This window comes from Syngnathus floridae, chromosome 4 (genome assembly GCF_059516105.1).
Source record: "Syngnathus floridae isolate MCC-2025c chromosome 4, RoL_Sflo_1.0, whole genome shotgun sequence".
Taxonomy (NCBI): Eukaryota; Metazoa; Chordata; class Actinopteri; order Syngnathiformes; family Syngnathidae; genus Syngnathus; species Syngnathus floridae.
In genome coordinates, this window is record NC_142416.1 from 20,716,106 (window position 1) to 20,727,888 (window position 11,783).

Here is an 11,783-nt window from a genome sequence, read left to right on the forward strand (position 1 = left end):
AATAGGTAAAGCTTGAATTTTTTCGTCTTATTTTTCAATTGTTTTTTTAAAATTTTGCTTTAAAGGCGGTCGGCGGATTTCTGACGTCACGTACAAGCTAGAGACACAAACCTCAAAATGCTGGGCGTCACCCAAAGGTACTATGTGGTCACTTTTTTTGTTTCACTTCATTCTATATATTTTTTTTACTACTGTTTTTTTTTTTTTTTTTTGTCAAGCGCGCACGCAACTGTCAACAAACATGCGCCGAAAAGTCAGAATTTCACGTTACACCTCATTGGCTGATCCCAAAGACAGTGGGCGTTACCCAAAGACATTTCAGCCAATGGTGTGAGCTGATCTTTACCATAGGCGTTTCTTAGCCTCCAACTCACACTGATACTCGGTCCAAGCTAGTAAACAAGTTGAAGCTAAAGCAGGTAGCTAACAACTTTTTTTTTAAAAGTATGCCTCCATTCAAACCCAAAGTTGTCCAAAAATACTTATGTGTCGATTCGTCAACTGTTTGGACATTAATCAGTGACTAAGCAACTGACATGAAATGACACCACAAGTTTTTAATCCTGTTTAGTGTGTGTAACATTAGCTCGTTGGCTAAACTTAACTGAACTTGAGCAAATATTAAGCGAAATAGCGGCTAAGGACCAATAGCGGGCGGCCGTGGGCTTGTCAAGTTTTTTCTTTTTTTTTTCCTTCTCATGCTCTTTTTTGTGACAGAAAATCATGGCGTCGTCCCTGACGACAGGAGCAGCACCAGTATCCGCCCCCGAGTGCACGGTGCCCGCTTCCATGTTCGCCCCGGATCGGGGCTTCTCCGCCGCCGCCGCCGCCGCCGCAGACGTCCATGCATGCGGGGGAGAGAGCTTCGAAGATCCCGAGGGCACCGACGATGTTTTGGATTTGAGCAACAAGGCAGGCTCCTCTTGAGATGATCAACTTTTTCAGTGTTATGGATGTATTCGTAAAATACTTTTCCATATGTTCACGTCACATGTTGAGTGCTGGCAGTGAAATACGAGACAAGTGACACGTCCACTCGCCCGATAAATGAATTATGAGGGACACCACATGTCGGACTCGAGAGACCCCCGGTGTTGTAGCACATACATGCTTGGGCAATCATCAATAATGAGCAATTCGTTGGATCGAGGACAGAGTTGCAAGTGTGGCCACGTCAGCTAATTACAGATTGAAGATTGTCAAATGTTTTAAACGCATGATAAAAGTTCCCCAGCCCCCCACCCCCCTCAAAGACGTTTAAAATGGTTGTTTTTTCCTGTCGCATTTGTGATTTAGAAACTAAAAATGCCTATTGGTCCATCATTGCATGCTGATTCTCATCATTCTTTTGCTGATGTAAGCAGATAATTCATCTCCATTCTTCTCTTCCAGATGGTCTTGGTGAGTCCGACAGGGGAGCAGTACGACGCGCTGCAGCGACACTTACGAGCGCGGCTCGACGAAGGCTGCGGCGAGACCATTTTTGTCGTGGGGATGGGCTCGGGTAAGATGGTCCAACCTGATCAAATGTAACACCGTGGCGAATTTTCCCATGCCCTGGTCCACAGACGGCGGCGACTACGGTCTGAGCGACCGTGACGCAGAGGCGTCGGTAGCCACCGTGCAATCGCTGTGTGAGCAAGTGGAGGCCGACCTCATCCTGCTGAGGGAGCGCACAGAGGCGGGCGGCAAGATCTGCGACTTCCTCGTCCGCCGCCGCGTGGGCGAGCAGGACTTCCTGGAAGTCAGGTGGGAGCCAGGCTAATGTTGAGCTTAGCTGCAGGTGCCGCGGAAATGAAGGCAAGCGGGTTTGTTTGTGCAGAGTGGCGGTGGTGGGCAACGTGGATGCCGGCAAGAGCACGCTGCTGGGCGTGCTGACCCACGGCGAGCTGGACAACGGTCGAGGCTTCGCGCGCCAGAAGCTCTTTCGGCACAAGCACGAGATGGAGAGCGGCAGGACCAGCAGCGTGGGCAACGACATCCTGGGCTTCGACCACGAGGGACAGGTACGGTACGCGGCCCGGTGAAGTCTCTCGTCAAGTCGCCCACCCTATCGAGGCTTCCCCCCAGGTGGTCAACAAGCCCGACAGCCACGGCGGCAGCCTGGACTGGACCGAGATCTGCGAAAAGTCCTCCAAGGTGATCACCTTCATCGACCTGGCGGGCCACGAGAAGTACCTGAAGACCACCGTCTTCGGCATGACCGGACACCTGCCCGACTTCTGCATGCTCATGGTGAGGCTGCTGACTGATCAAAGGTTTTCCCGCTCGCTGGTGCCGTCCATCCAAACTCTGCATTTTTTGTTTCCAGGTGGGCAGCAATGCCGGCATCGTGGGTATGACCAAAGAGCACCTGGGTCTGGCGCTAGCGTTAAACGTGCCCGTGTTTGCCGTGGTCACCAAGATCGACATGTGTCCGGCCAACATACTGCAAGGTGCGTCGGCGTCGTTTGTGCGCAATTGGTGGAATGCGGCCATTTGGTGTCGAGCCATATACTAGACGGAAGAAAAAGGCAAAAATGTGGACATGAAATGAATGGGTTGATCCGAAATGCGTGGATTTTTTTTGTTTCTTTCTTTTAAATGATAGCTTCAGATTACTCTGCATGGTCAAATCTGAACCGCCAGAGCTTTTATCGGTCCAACTTAATAACCTTCCCATTATTATTCTTGACTCCAGAAACCCTGAAATTACTCCAGCGGCTATTAAAATCTCCCGGCTGCAGAAAGATTCCCGTGTTGGTGCAGAACAAGGACGACGTCATCGTCACGGCGTCCAACTTCAGTTCGGAGAGGTGAGCTCGCGCGGCCATGTGTCTATCAACACTTGAAAGATGTGCCGTGCCCGCTGTTGTCTTCCAGGATGTGTCCCATCTTCCAGATCTCCAACGTGACGGGCCAGAACATCGACCTCCTGAAGATGTTCCTCAACCTGCTCTCGTCCAGGACCGCCTTTAACGACGACGAGCCCGCCGAGTTTCAAATCGATGACACGTATTCCGTACCGGTGCGAGGGGAAAAAAACACACTGGGAAGCTTCCAATGACCACTACTGCCACCTAGCGGCAGGAAGGAACGTTCGCATCTATTTGCTGACTGGTTTCTCGCCAGGGCGTGGGCACGGTGGTGTCGGGCACGACGTTACGCGGCGTGATCCGACTCAACGACGCGCTTCTCCTGGGTCCCGACCCGCTGGGCGTTTTCATCCCTATCGCCGTCAAGTCCATCCACCGCAAGAGAATGCCTGTCAAGGAGGTGCGCGGCGGGCAGACGGCATCCTTTGCGCTCAAGAAGGTGAGAGGGAGGAGGTCCGAGACCGGCCCACTCGCTGCCACGTTCTTAATGTCAACTCGCCCTGTTAGATCAAGCGCTCGTCCATACGCAAGGGCATGGTGATGGTGTCCCCCAAACTGATGCCGCAGGCCACTTGGGAATTTGAGGCGGAGATCCTGGTGCTGCACCACCCCACCACCATTTCCCCGCGCTACCAGGCCATGGGTGGGTGAGTGAGTGAGTGAGTGAGTGAGTGAGTGAGTGAGTGAGTGAGTGAGTGAGTGAGTGAGTGAGTGAGTGAGTGAGTGAGTGAGTGAGTGAGTGAGTGAGTGAGTGAGTGCCCAGGGGGGGTCGCGCCTTACCTTGCCTTGCCTTTGCCACTTCCGGAGTCATCTTGACTTGCGCAATAATGCCATTGAAGTATTTCCCCGCTGTCAGTCCACTGCGGCAGCATCCGTCAGACCGCCACCATCTTAAGCATGAGCAAGGACTGCCTGCGGACCGGCGACAAGGCGGCCGTCCACTTCCGCTTCATCAAGACGCCCGAGTACCTGCACTGCGAGCACAAGCTGGTGTTCCGGGAGGGCCGCACCAAAGCCGTGGGCACCATCACCAAGGTGAGCTGTCACAAGGGCCGCGTTGAATAACGCCGACTCTAAAAAAAAAATCGCTTTCAGCTCCTGCAGTCGGTCAACACGCAGGCGGCTAAGGCGCAGCAGGCCAAGTTGCTGGCCGGCAAGAAAATGTACAAGGACGGCACGGAGGAAACGCGGCCGCCCAGTCCTGGCGGCGGCGGCGCTGCCGCCGCGCTTCCGGTAAGTGACCGTGTCTGAATGAAGGCTCAGACTGCAAGGAGGAGCTGCTGTAGAAACCTTATACAGTGTGAGAATGGCGACCCCAAGTAGACAAAAAAGACTTGACATGCTCTAATTTCAAGTCCATTTTTAAGTGCTAACTACTTTAATAAGCCATTCGGAAAAAAATCCTACAGTTACAGTCCTATTTGAATGAAATGAACGATTTAGTTTCACACTTATATATTTCTTCAAATATCATTTTTAAATGAGAAGTGGGCTTCTAAGAGTCTGGTTGGGGGAAAAAATAGATTTTGGAGCAGCTGTAAGTCAGCTTTTTTTTTTTGCGGGATTGTCCCCAGCTCAAATCAGGAGGCGGGGGACGACGGCGGGGTGGCCAGCGGCACCGAGGGAAAGGAGGCGCCAACGTGCTGGCGACGACACCGCCGGCGTGCGCCGCGATGGCGGCGGCGGCGGCGGCGGCGGGCCTCGTTTAGACGCAGATACGCAGCAACATCACTCGTCCAACACAGTAGCACCACAGCCAAAGTCAACGCAAGAAATCACCAGCAAAGTATTTCTTCTGCCAAAATATGCATCAAACTTAGTTGTACTATGTTCATTTTGTCTTCACTTGTAGAGTATTTTTCTGGTTCTTTTATCACAGACAAATGATTTAGGTTGAATTCCCTGACATGTTTCGGCGTGTACTTCATTCATCGGCTGATAAAGACGCGTCACGACTACTACAGCAGTGACACCGATGAAAGCGGAGGAAACATGTCAGGTAATTCAACCTAAATCATTTATTTGACTGTGATAAAAGAACCAGTAAATGAATGCATCAAACTTGATGGTATGCACCAACAGTCCACAAATGTGAAACGTTTTGGAGCTCGTCCCCTCTCCGAGATGACGCAATCTGGGTTCTTTGTTCAGCCCTGATGTTTGAAAAAGAAAAAAAGGGTTGGCGTTTTTAGACACAGTTTGTATGTCAAAATGACAGCATTTAAGTGAAATGGCTTGTCAATGCGTTTAAATAAAGCTGCAGTGACAAACAAGCCAAGCGGTTGCTTGTTTGTACTTTCAGCTTTTGATCCTCTCTCAAGTGTCCTCCCTCCTCATCTTCCAAATTGGCACTGGAGGATATTTTGTTGCTTACATTTACAAGCGAACCCCCTCGAAAATGGAATGATCGTCTTCGTTTTTCAGGAAAACCAAGCCACATCAATTCAATTATATTTCACGACATTTTGATGACTTTTGTTCTTTTGGGATGAATGCCAGCATTCTTTTTTTTGACAAACAGATGCAATCAATTTATTTATATTACAATATACATACATATATAAATACATTTGACTTGAATGAATGAGCTGATGATGATGATTGATTGCATTTGAAAGTTTGCCAAACTTGCGCCCAAACTTTATCCAACTCCGTAGCGACGCGAGCCGACATTATGCGACAATTAATCAGCCGCCTCGGAGGTAAACAAGCCCCCAAAAAAGCGGATGAAATCTGGCGGAGCGCAGAATGAATGTCTTAATAAATCAAGACTCACATGCATAATTGAATTAGGCTCTCAGCAAAAAAACAAAAATATAAAAAGGCGGTAAGAGTAGCGGCTCCGATTAGAATAATTGATTTTGTCCTCACTAGTTTGAATCCTTTGAAATATTCACGACTTGAAGTGCTTTGATTTCCTGATGAGCGATGAGTGGGAATATTTTTTTTCTAGGGCTAATTGTTTTTTGGCCAGCAGGTGGCATCGCTGCATAATTTCTAATCAATATTCAGTGTTTGCCTGTGATAGAAATATAGATTGTATTTCATTTCTACTGTCATTATCATATCATAAAAATTGCTGGCGATGTGTAGTCACGACGTTCTATTTCTCTGAATGCAAATTTGATCAAAGGGTAACAAATGACTCGAACACAACGTTATTTTTCTCTGCTCCAAAATGTTGCCAATTGAAAATGGAGACAGAACCAAGTTGTATTTTTATGCGGTTTAAGCATCTAATTTGTGCGTGACCTTTGTGAAATCATTCCTATTGACACAGCTTTAGCCATTTGTCTAAAATCCATTTTTCCACTCAAACTATGTGTTTGCATTCACGTAGCTATGCATTTAAGCTCTTATTTGTTCATTTATTAGCAAATGTCTGCGTGAAGGCCATTGGAAACTACACGCGCACGCGCGCACGCACGCACACACACACACACACACACACACACAGGTTCTTTGGTGTAGTGCTAAGAAAGTGCTGACAGGGCGGTTTGGATTCATCATGCTGCTACTGTAGAAAGAAAGGAAGAGAGAAAAAAAAAGAAGTTTACTGATTAAAATATCCGCCGGCAGCCATTTTGCCCGCAGTTGATTCCAGATGAATAAATAAACACACCTTGAAGGCAGCAGCTTGTGTTTCTTCCACAAAGTGCATTTTATCATCCATGCAGCGGGTGTGAAGGGAGATCTGGAGAACAGGCAAATATATTTTTGTAAACTTCAAAGGCGATTTAACTTTCGAAGAATCGATGGGCCGTGCCTGACGTTAAATGCTCTTCATTAGTCGCTGCTCACGCTTTGATGTTTGTCTTGGATGTGCAACCGTGACCCTGACCCTCTCGTCTCCACCTGTTTGTCAGGTCCATTAAGGCTGACGGTGGACGACAAGGAACCGTTTGACCCGGAGCGAGGGGCTCTTCGGCAAGGCGCCGGCCGGCCGGCCGTCTGAAGGGGAGGAGGGGGCGGAAGGGCCCGGCGGGTCGAACGCTAATTGGTTAGCTCGGAGCGGCACGACGCGGCTCCCTGCTAGCAGACAGCTGGTGGGTGGACGCTGAAGACCAATTAGAGAAACACAGAGTAACCATCGGAGAAGCCAAGAGAAAAGGAGAAGCCAGAGAAGGCGTTTGTGCCTCGACGCAAGTGTGACAGGTTGCTTGACGAGACGACAACACTTTGTAATTGTCCAAATCGTTCGTCACGTCTCACCGTATTTGATCTACCCGAGCTACGCTTCAGCGGCTGTGGTTTCAAACTAGGGGTTGAATCTAGGGTTAGGGGTTCAAACTAGAGTTTGGGTTCCAAAGTAGGGTTTAAAACGAGGGTTAGGGTTTGACAGCAACATCCGTGTTTTCACCGGAGACCGTTTTGATTGTTCAAAGACATTTTGTTAACATCCTTTTGAGCACATTTACTCCATTTCGTTAACATCAAAGACATCAGAACCATCAAGGAAGTCAACTTTAGATTCAACTAAAACATGCTTTGGAGGGAGCTTCTGTAGTACTCAATGAACATGTTTTCATTCTCAGGGTTATCTGACAAAGCCATGTGAAATTTATTTGATCAACTAATTGTTTCAGCGTCATGTCGCTTAGCTGCCAAATTTGGAGCGCTAATGAGTGCTGATGCTATTCTTTGACCCCTGACCCTTGCAAGTGTTGGGAGTCATGAAAAGACGTTGCAAGCTAGAATTGGCTAAAACGCTTAAGCGCACAGTTTTGTGAAAGCCTGCAAAGCTGTCATTTATCTGCGGATGAGGTGTTTTGGTTTTTTTTTCTCTTCTCCAATCGCAAGCCTTCTTACGGCAAAGAGAGCAGCGTCACCGTGGCAACAGCCTCAGCGTCCTCGCGGCAAAAAGACAAAAGGTGGCATAATTGGAACGATTGTTCCCGTGCACTTTTGAAGGCTTCTATTCTTTCGCCTACCGTCGCCCTCATAAGGCGTTTTGTGGACTCGCTAATTAAGGCTTCAAACAAACGACAAATGGGACAAAAGCAGACAAAGGAAGAGCTTCTTCGTGTTTGTTTTCATTCACCAGTTTGTCCCGCATGCATGGTTGTGGACGGCCACCAGGGGGCATCCTCTTGGCTCACCAGTCCTGACCATTAACGCTTGGCCTCGAAAGGCACAAAACTCACATGGTGCTTTCATGGTCCTCCATTTTGTATCTGGAAAAGCCTAAGAAAAGGCAAACTCTTTCAGTTTGTGTGCTTGCTGCGGCAATTTTCATGTTTGGCCAGTTCAGACACAATGAGGCACGCAGCATTAGCGTTAGCGCTCGACCCTCCATCCAAAGGCGACGTTCTCTCCCCATGGGGATGGACAATTTGGTTTCGATTGAACCCAGCACGCGCACGCACGCACGCACGTACGCACACACACACTCGCGCTCGCAGGTGGTTCATTGTCGGAGCTGAAAAAAGGCAGCAGCTTGCAGCCCCAATCGGCTGGTAAGCGCTCCGACGTTTATTTGCAATGCCAGCAGCCCTCGTAAAGTTAATGAAGTCACAAAGAGCTAATCACGGCATGAGCGTGTTAGCCGCTCCGCACACGCACGGACGGCGCCAACGTGGCAGCCGACGCCGCGCCGCTCCGCTCTTGCGCCAGTTGGCCAACCGCCGTTTGTTGGCCACTTAGAAAACCACGCAAAGATGTCGGCCATACAATCAATGACAACAAATGAAAATATTAAACATTGCTTTGGACTTTGGATGTCGATACACCTGGGGAGCTAAGTTCGCGCTAGCGTTAACATTGTAGCGCATGCGGGTGATCGATGTGCGTGATTACTTTCCCGTTGAGTGCAAATGAAAGCAATCCAACGCGCAAGCAAACAAATAAACAAGTCCAGAGGAAAAGCAATGTGCTTAATTAGATTGCGACGCTTTGACGAGCTTCCGCGCAATTGCGAGTACACAGGTAGCGCCGTTTCACTTCCTCCCGTGTCGTTAAATGGCTGCACTTCTTCTCATTTTCTTGTTGATTGCACTGAAGGAGATGCGTTTTCGAGAGGGCGGGGCCTTCCAGCACGTACGTATCGTCGATACTAACGCAGGTTAGCGACACCAGCGTCTTTCAAAGCCCGGCTTAAAGGAACTGACACACGCCCGGAGCGCGAGCAGCAACATGCAAATGAGGAGAGGAGTCGCCCGCACGGCAGAGTGACAAAAACGAGACCCGACGTGTCATCTCTCATGGCCGAGACCTTTTAATAATCATAATCATAATAATAATACATTTTATTTATAAGGCACCTTTCAAGGCACTCAAGGTCCTTTTGATGGGTGACTAAGTTACAGGCCAGGAAAATTGGGTTTGTTGGTTGCTAGGCTTGGCTTTTTGGTTCGGACGTCAATTGACTGGTCGCTTGGCTGCGCGGTGCTCCACCTCATCCAGCAGATGGCGATATAACGGGTACAAGACGCTCGCCGTGTTGCACTCCAGGGGTAAGCCATCAATAAATCAGCGCGTCTTAAAAACATAGCACCGATGTCGCGTCAGGTCCCGGCGACGACGTCGTTGTCCGACACGTTCGGCGGTGAAAGCGAGAAGGCGGGGGAGGAAGAAAGGAACGAAGGAAGGAAGGAAGAGACGCCCCCCCCCCCCCCCCGAGTGACGCCGCCGGGGATCGGTGAAATATTTACAAGACACAACTTGGTTTGTTCAAGGCTGAAAAATGAATGAGCTCGCCGCCGGCTCAACTTGTAAACGGACGCGGGCTTTTAACTGGGCGCTGTTGCCTCCCTCCCGTAAGCGTTCGGGTCGGCACACCAGCAGCTCTCTCGCCGTAAGATCAACGAGGTGCATCAATGACATCACCGACTTCAACTCTTTGAAAGTACTTACTAGTGATGTGCATTCCGGTTCTTTTAAATAAACTGATTCTTTAGAATCGGTTCACTCAAAAGATTTGTTCAAAAGAATCGTTCACCGAATCGTTCGCTACACTTTTTTATTTATTTATTTATTTTTATTTATTTATTTATTTATTTATGTTTTTACCTCGTGTAGTGTGCCTATTGAAGTGTCCATGAGGTGTACCTAATCACAGGCCACTTCATTAGAGGAAAAAGCTTAAGTGAAAGTGAAAAGTGCCACTCACCCCTACTTTCTGATTGTCTGTTTGATCTGTGACGTCACTCAGACACTCTATTAGGTACACCACCATTTGTTACCGCCGCTAATGTTACCATTGCCTGATGGGAGCTCACCATTAGCTGTCATGCGATAGTGTTGGCTCGTGAGTGAACGATTTGTTAAAAAAAACACACGAATCTTTTCAGTGAACGAGAGAGTTTTTTCAGGTCATATGACTTTAACCAGTAGGTGTCGGTAATGCACATTGAAGCTGGTGTCACCTCGCGTTAAAAGCAAACGAAGAAGAAAATGACGTCACTTCCCGTTCACGAACGAGTCGTGAATTGCTTTTCCAGTTCCCCAACAGAACGGAGCTGTGAGTGAACGAGTCAGTGAGTGAGTGATTTGTATTTCCAGTTCGTCGCGAGAACGGATCAGTGAGGGAACGAACCCTGACTTTCCTCTTCGCGAACGAGTGAATGGGTCAACTGGCTTCCTTCCTTCTCGTGCGCGCATCAACGGGTCAGTCAGTGAACGTGTTGCGTCGTCTCCCTCCTGGCGTCAACTATGGAAGCCAGAATGTCGATTGACCATTTGCCAAGGAAAGAAAGAACCACTCACTGAAACACCACTTGTTTTCTCCAAGCTAACGGCTAACTTTATTGCATGAAGGGATGCGCCGTTATGCAACAACGGGGAGATAGATGATGCTTCTCTTTGGGTCATCTTGATTTCATAACACTTGTAGTAGTTTTGAAATAATGTGTATGCATATATACGCCTAAATGTTGTGATCCAATATAGCAACTGCAATTTCACATTGGATTGCTGGTTTGAAATTTACTTTTATTATTATTATTATTATTTTAATCAACATTTATGTTAAAACTTGTCTGGTGTTTTATTCCTTGTTTTTATATTCTCCGATTGAAACTTAAAAATCAGACATTTGGTTAACTGCTTTATATGACTACATGACCTGTGTAGGTACACCTCATGGACACTTCGATAGGTACACTACACCAGTGTTTCCCAACCTTTTTTCATTCACGGCACACCTTTTCATTGGAAAAAATCTCGAGGCACACCGCCAACAAAAATCTGTAAAGTGTTACACCAGCTTCCATATTAAAATCAGTTATATTACAACAAAAGACGTAAAGTTCTATTCCTGTATATGTATGGAGAGTAGAATAATTGAATAAAATAAATACAAAATATACTTTAAATTGTATTTCTTTTGCAAATGAAAGTGACAGTTTTTGAAAAAAGGTTTTAGACTAAGGAATAAAATATTGAACACCAACTCATATAACAATGTAAATCACATATATACATATACATATTGTCTGGTGTTTTATTCCTTGTTTTTATTTTTGGGGGCATGAAAACAAAAATCTGACATATGGTTTACTGCTTTATATGACAATATGTGTAGGTACACCTCATGGACATTTCAATAGGTACACTCCACGAGGTAAAATAAATAAATAAATAAATAAATAAATAAAGGGTTAATTGCACGGTAAAAGCACATTCAGGTATGTTCTCACACCTGGGTTTGAACCAAGTTCTTCCCGAAAATGAGCCCGTGTCACTCACCAGTCAACTATTTCGACCTGGCAGCTAATGGTCGTCTGCACTGTTTTGTACTAGTGATGTGCATTCCAGTTCAAGTGAACTGAATCTTTAGAATCGGTTCACTCACCCTAACCTCCTGATTGGCTGTTTGATGTGTGACGTCATTTGGACACTCCATTAGGTACACCGCCCTTTTCAAGTATACCTAATAACAAGCCACTTTATGAGGGAAATGTCATGGTCAAAGGTCACACGTGTCAAGCT

The 11,783-nt window shown here is 47.3% G+C and overlaps 1 protein-coding gene across 6 annotated transcripts; it reads left to right on the plus strand.

Annotated features, from left to right (window-relative positions):
- Nucleotides 1–334: 334 nt before the first annotated feature.
- On the plus strand, nt 335–8,571 carry LOC148399929 (GTP-binding protein 1-like). 6 transcript variants are annotated; one of them, XR_015857949.1, is made up of 16 exons: nt 335–419; nt 718–912; nt 1,393–1,504; nt 1,569–1,749; nt 1,823–2,006; nt 2,071–2,235; nt 2,312–2,435; nt 2,681–2,795; nt 2,863–3,007; nt 3,112–3,294; nt 3,363–3,498; nt 3,712–3,890; nt 3,951–4,088; nt 4,430–4,641; nt 4,735–4,854; nt 6,722–8,571. XR_015857949.1 is itself a non-coding variant. In XM_088373274.1 (14 exons), exons 2-14 carry the CDS (start codon nt 724–726, stop codon nt 4,562–4,564), a joined length of 1,986 nt encoding a protein of 661 aa, XP_088229400.1. In that variant the 5' UTR covers nt 335–419; nt 718–723; the 3' UTR covers nt 4,565–6,487. The 6 variants fall into 6 exon arrangements, 1 of the variants encoding a protein (XP_088229400.1); XR_015857947.1 differs by having other exon boundaries at nt 4,430–4,854; XR_015857950.1 differs by lacking the exon at nt 4,735–4,854.
- The last annotated feature ends 3,212 nt before the right edge of the window (nt 8,572–11,783 follow it).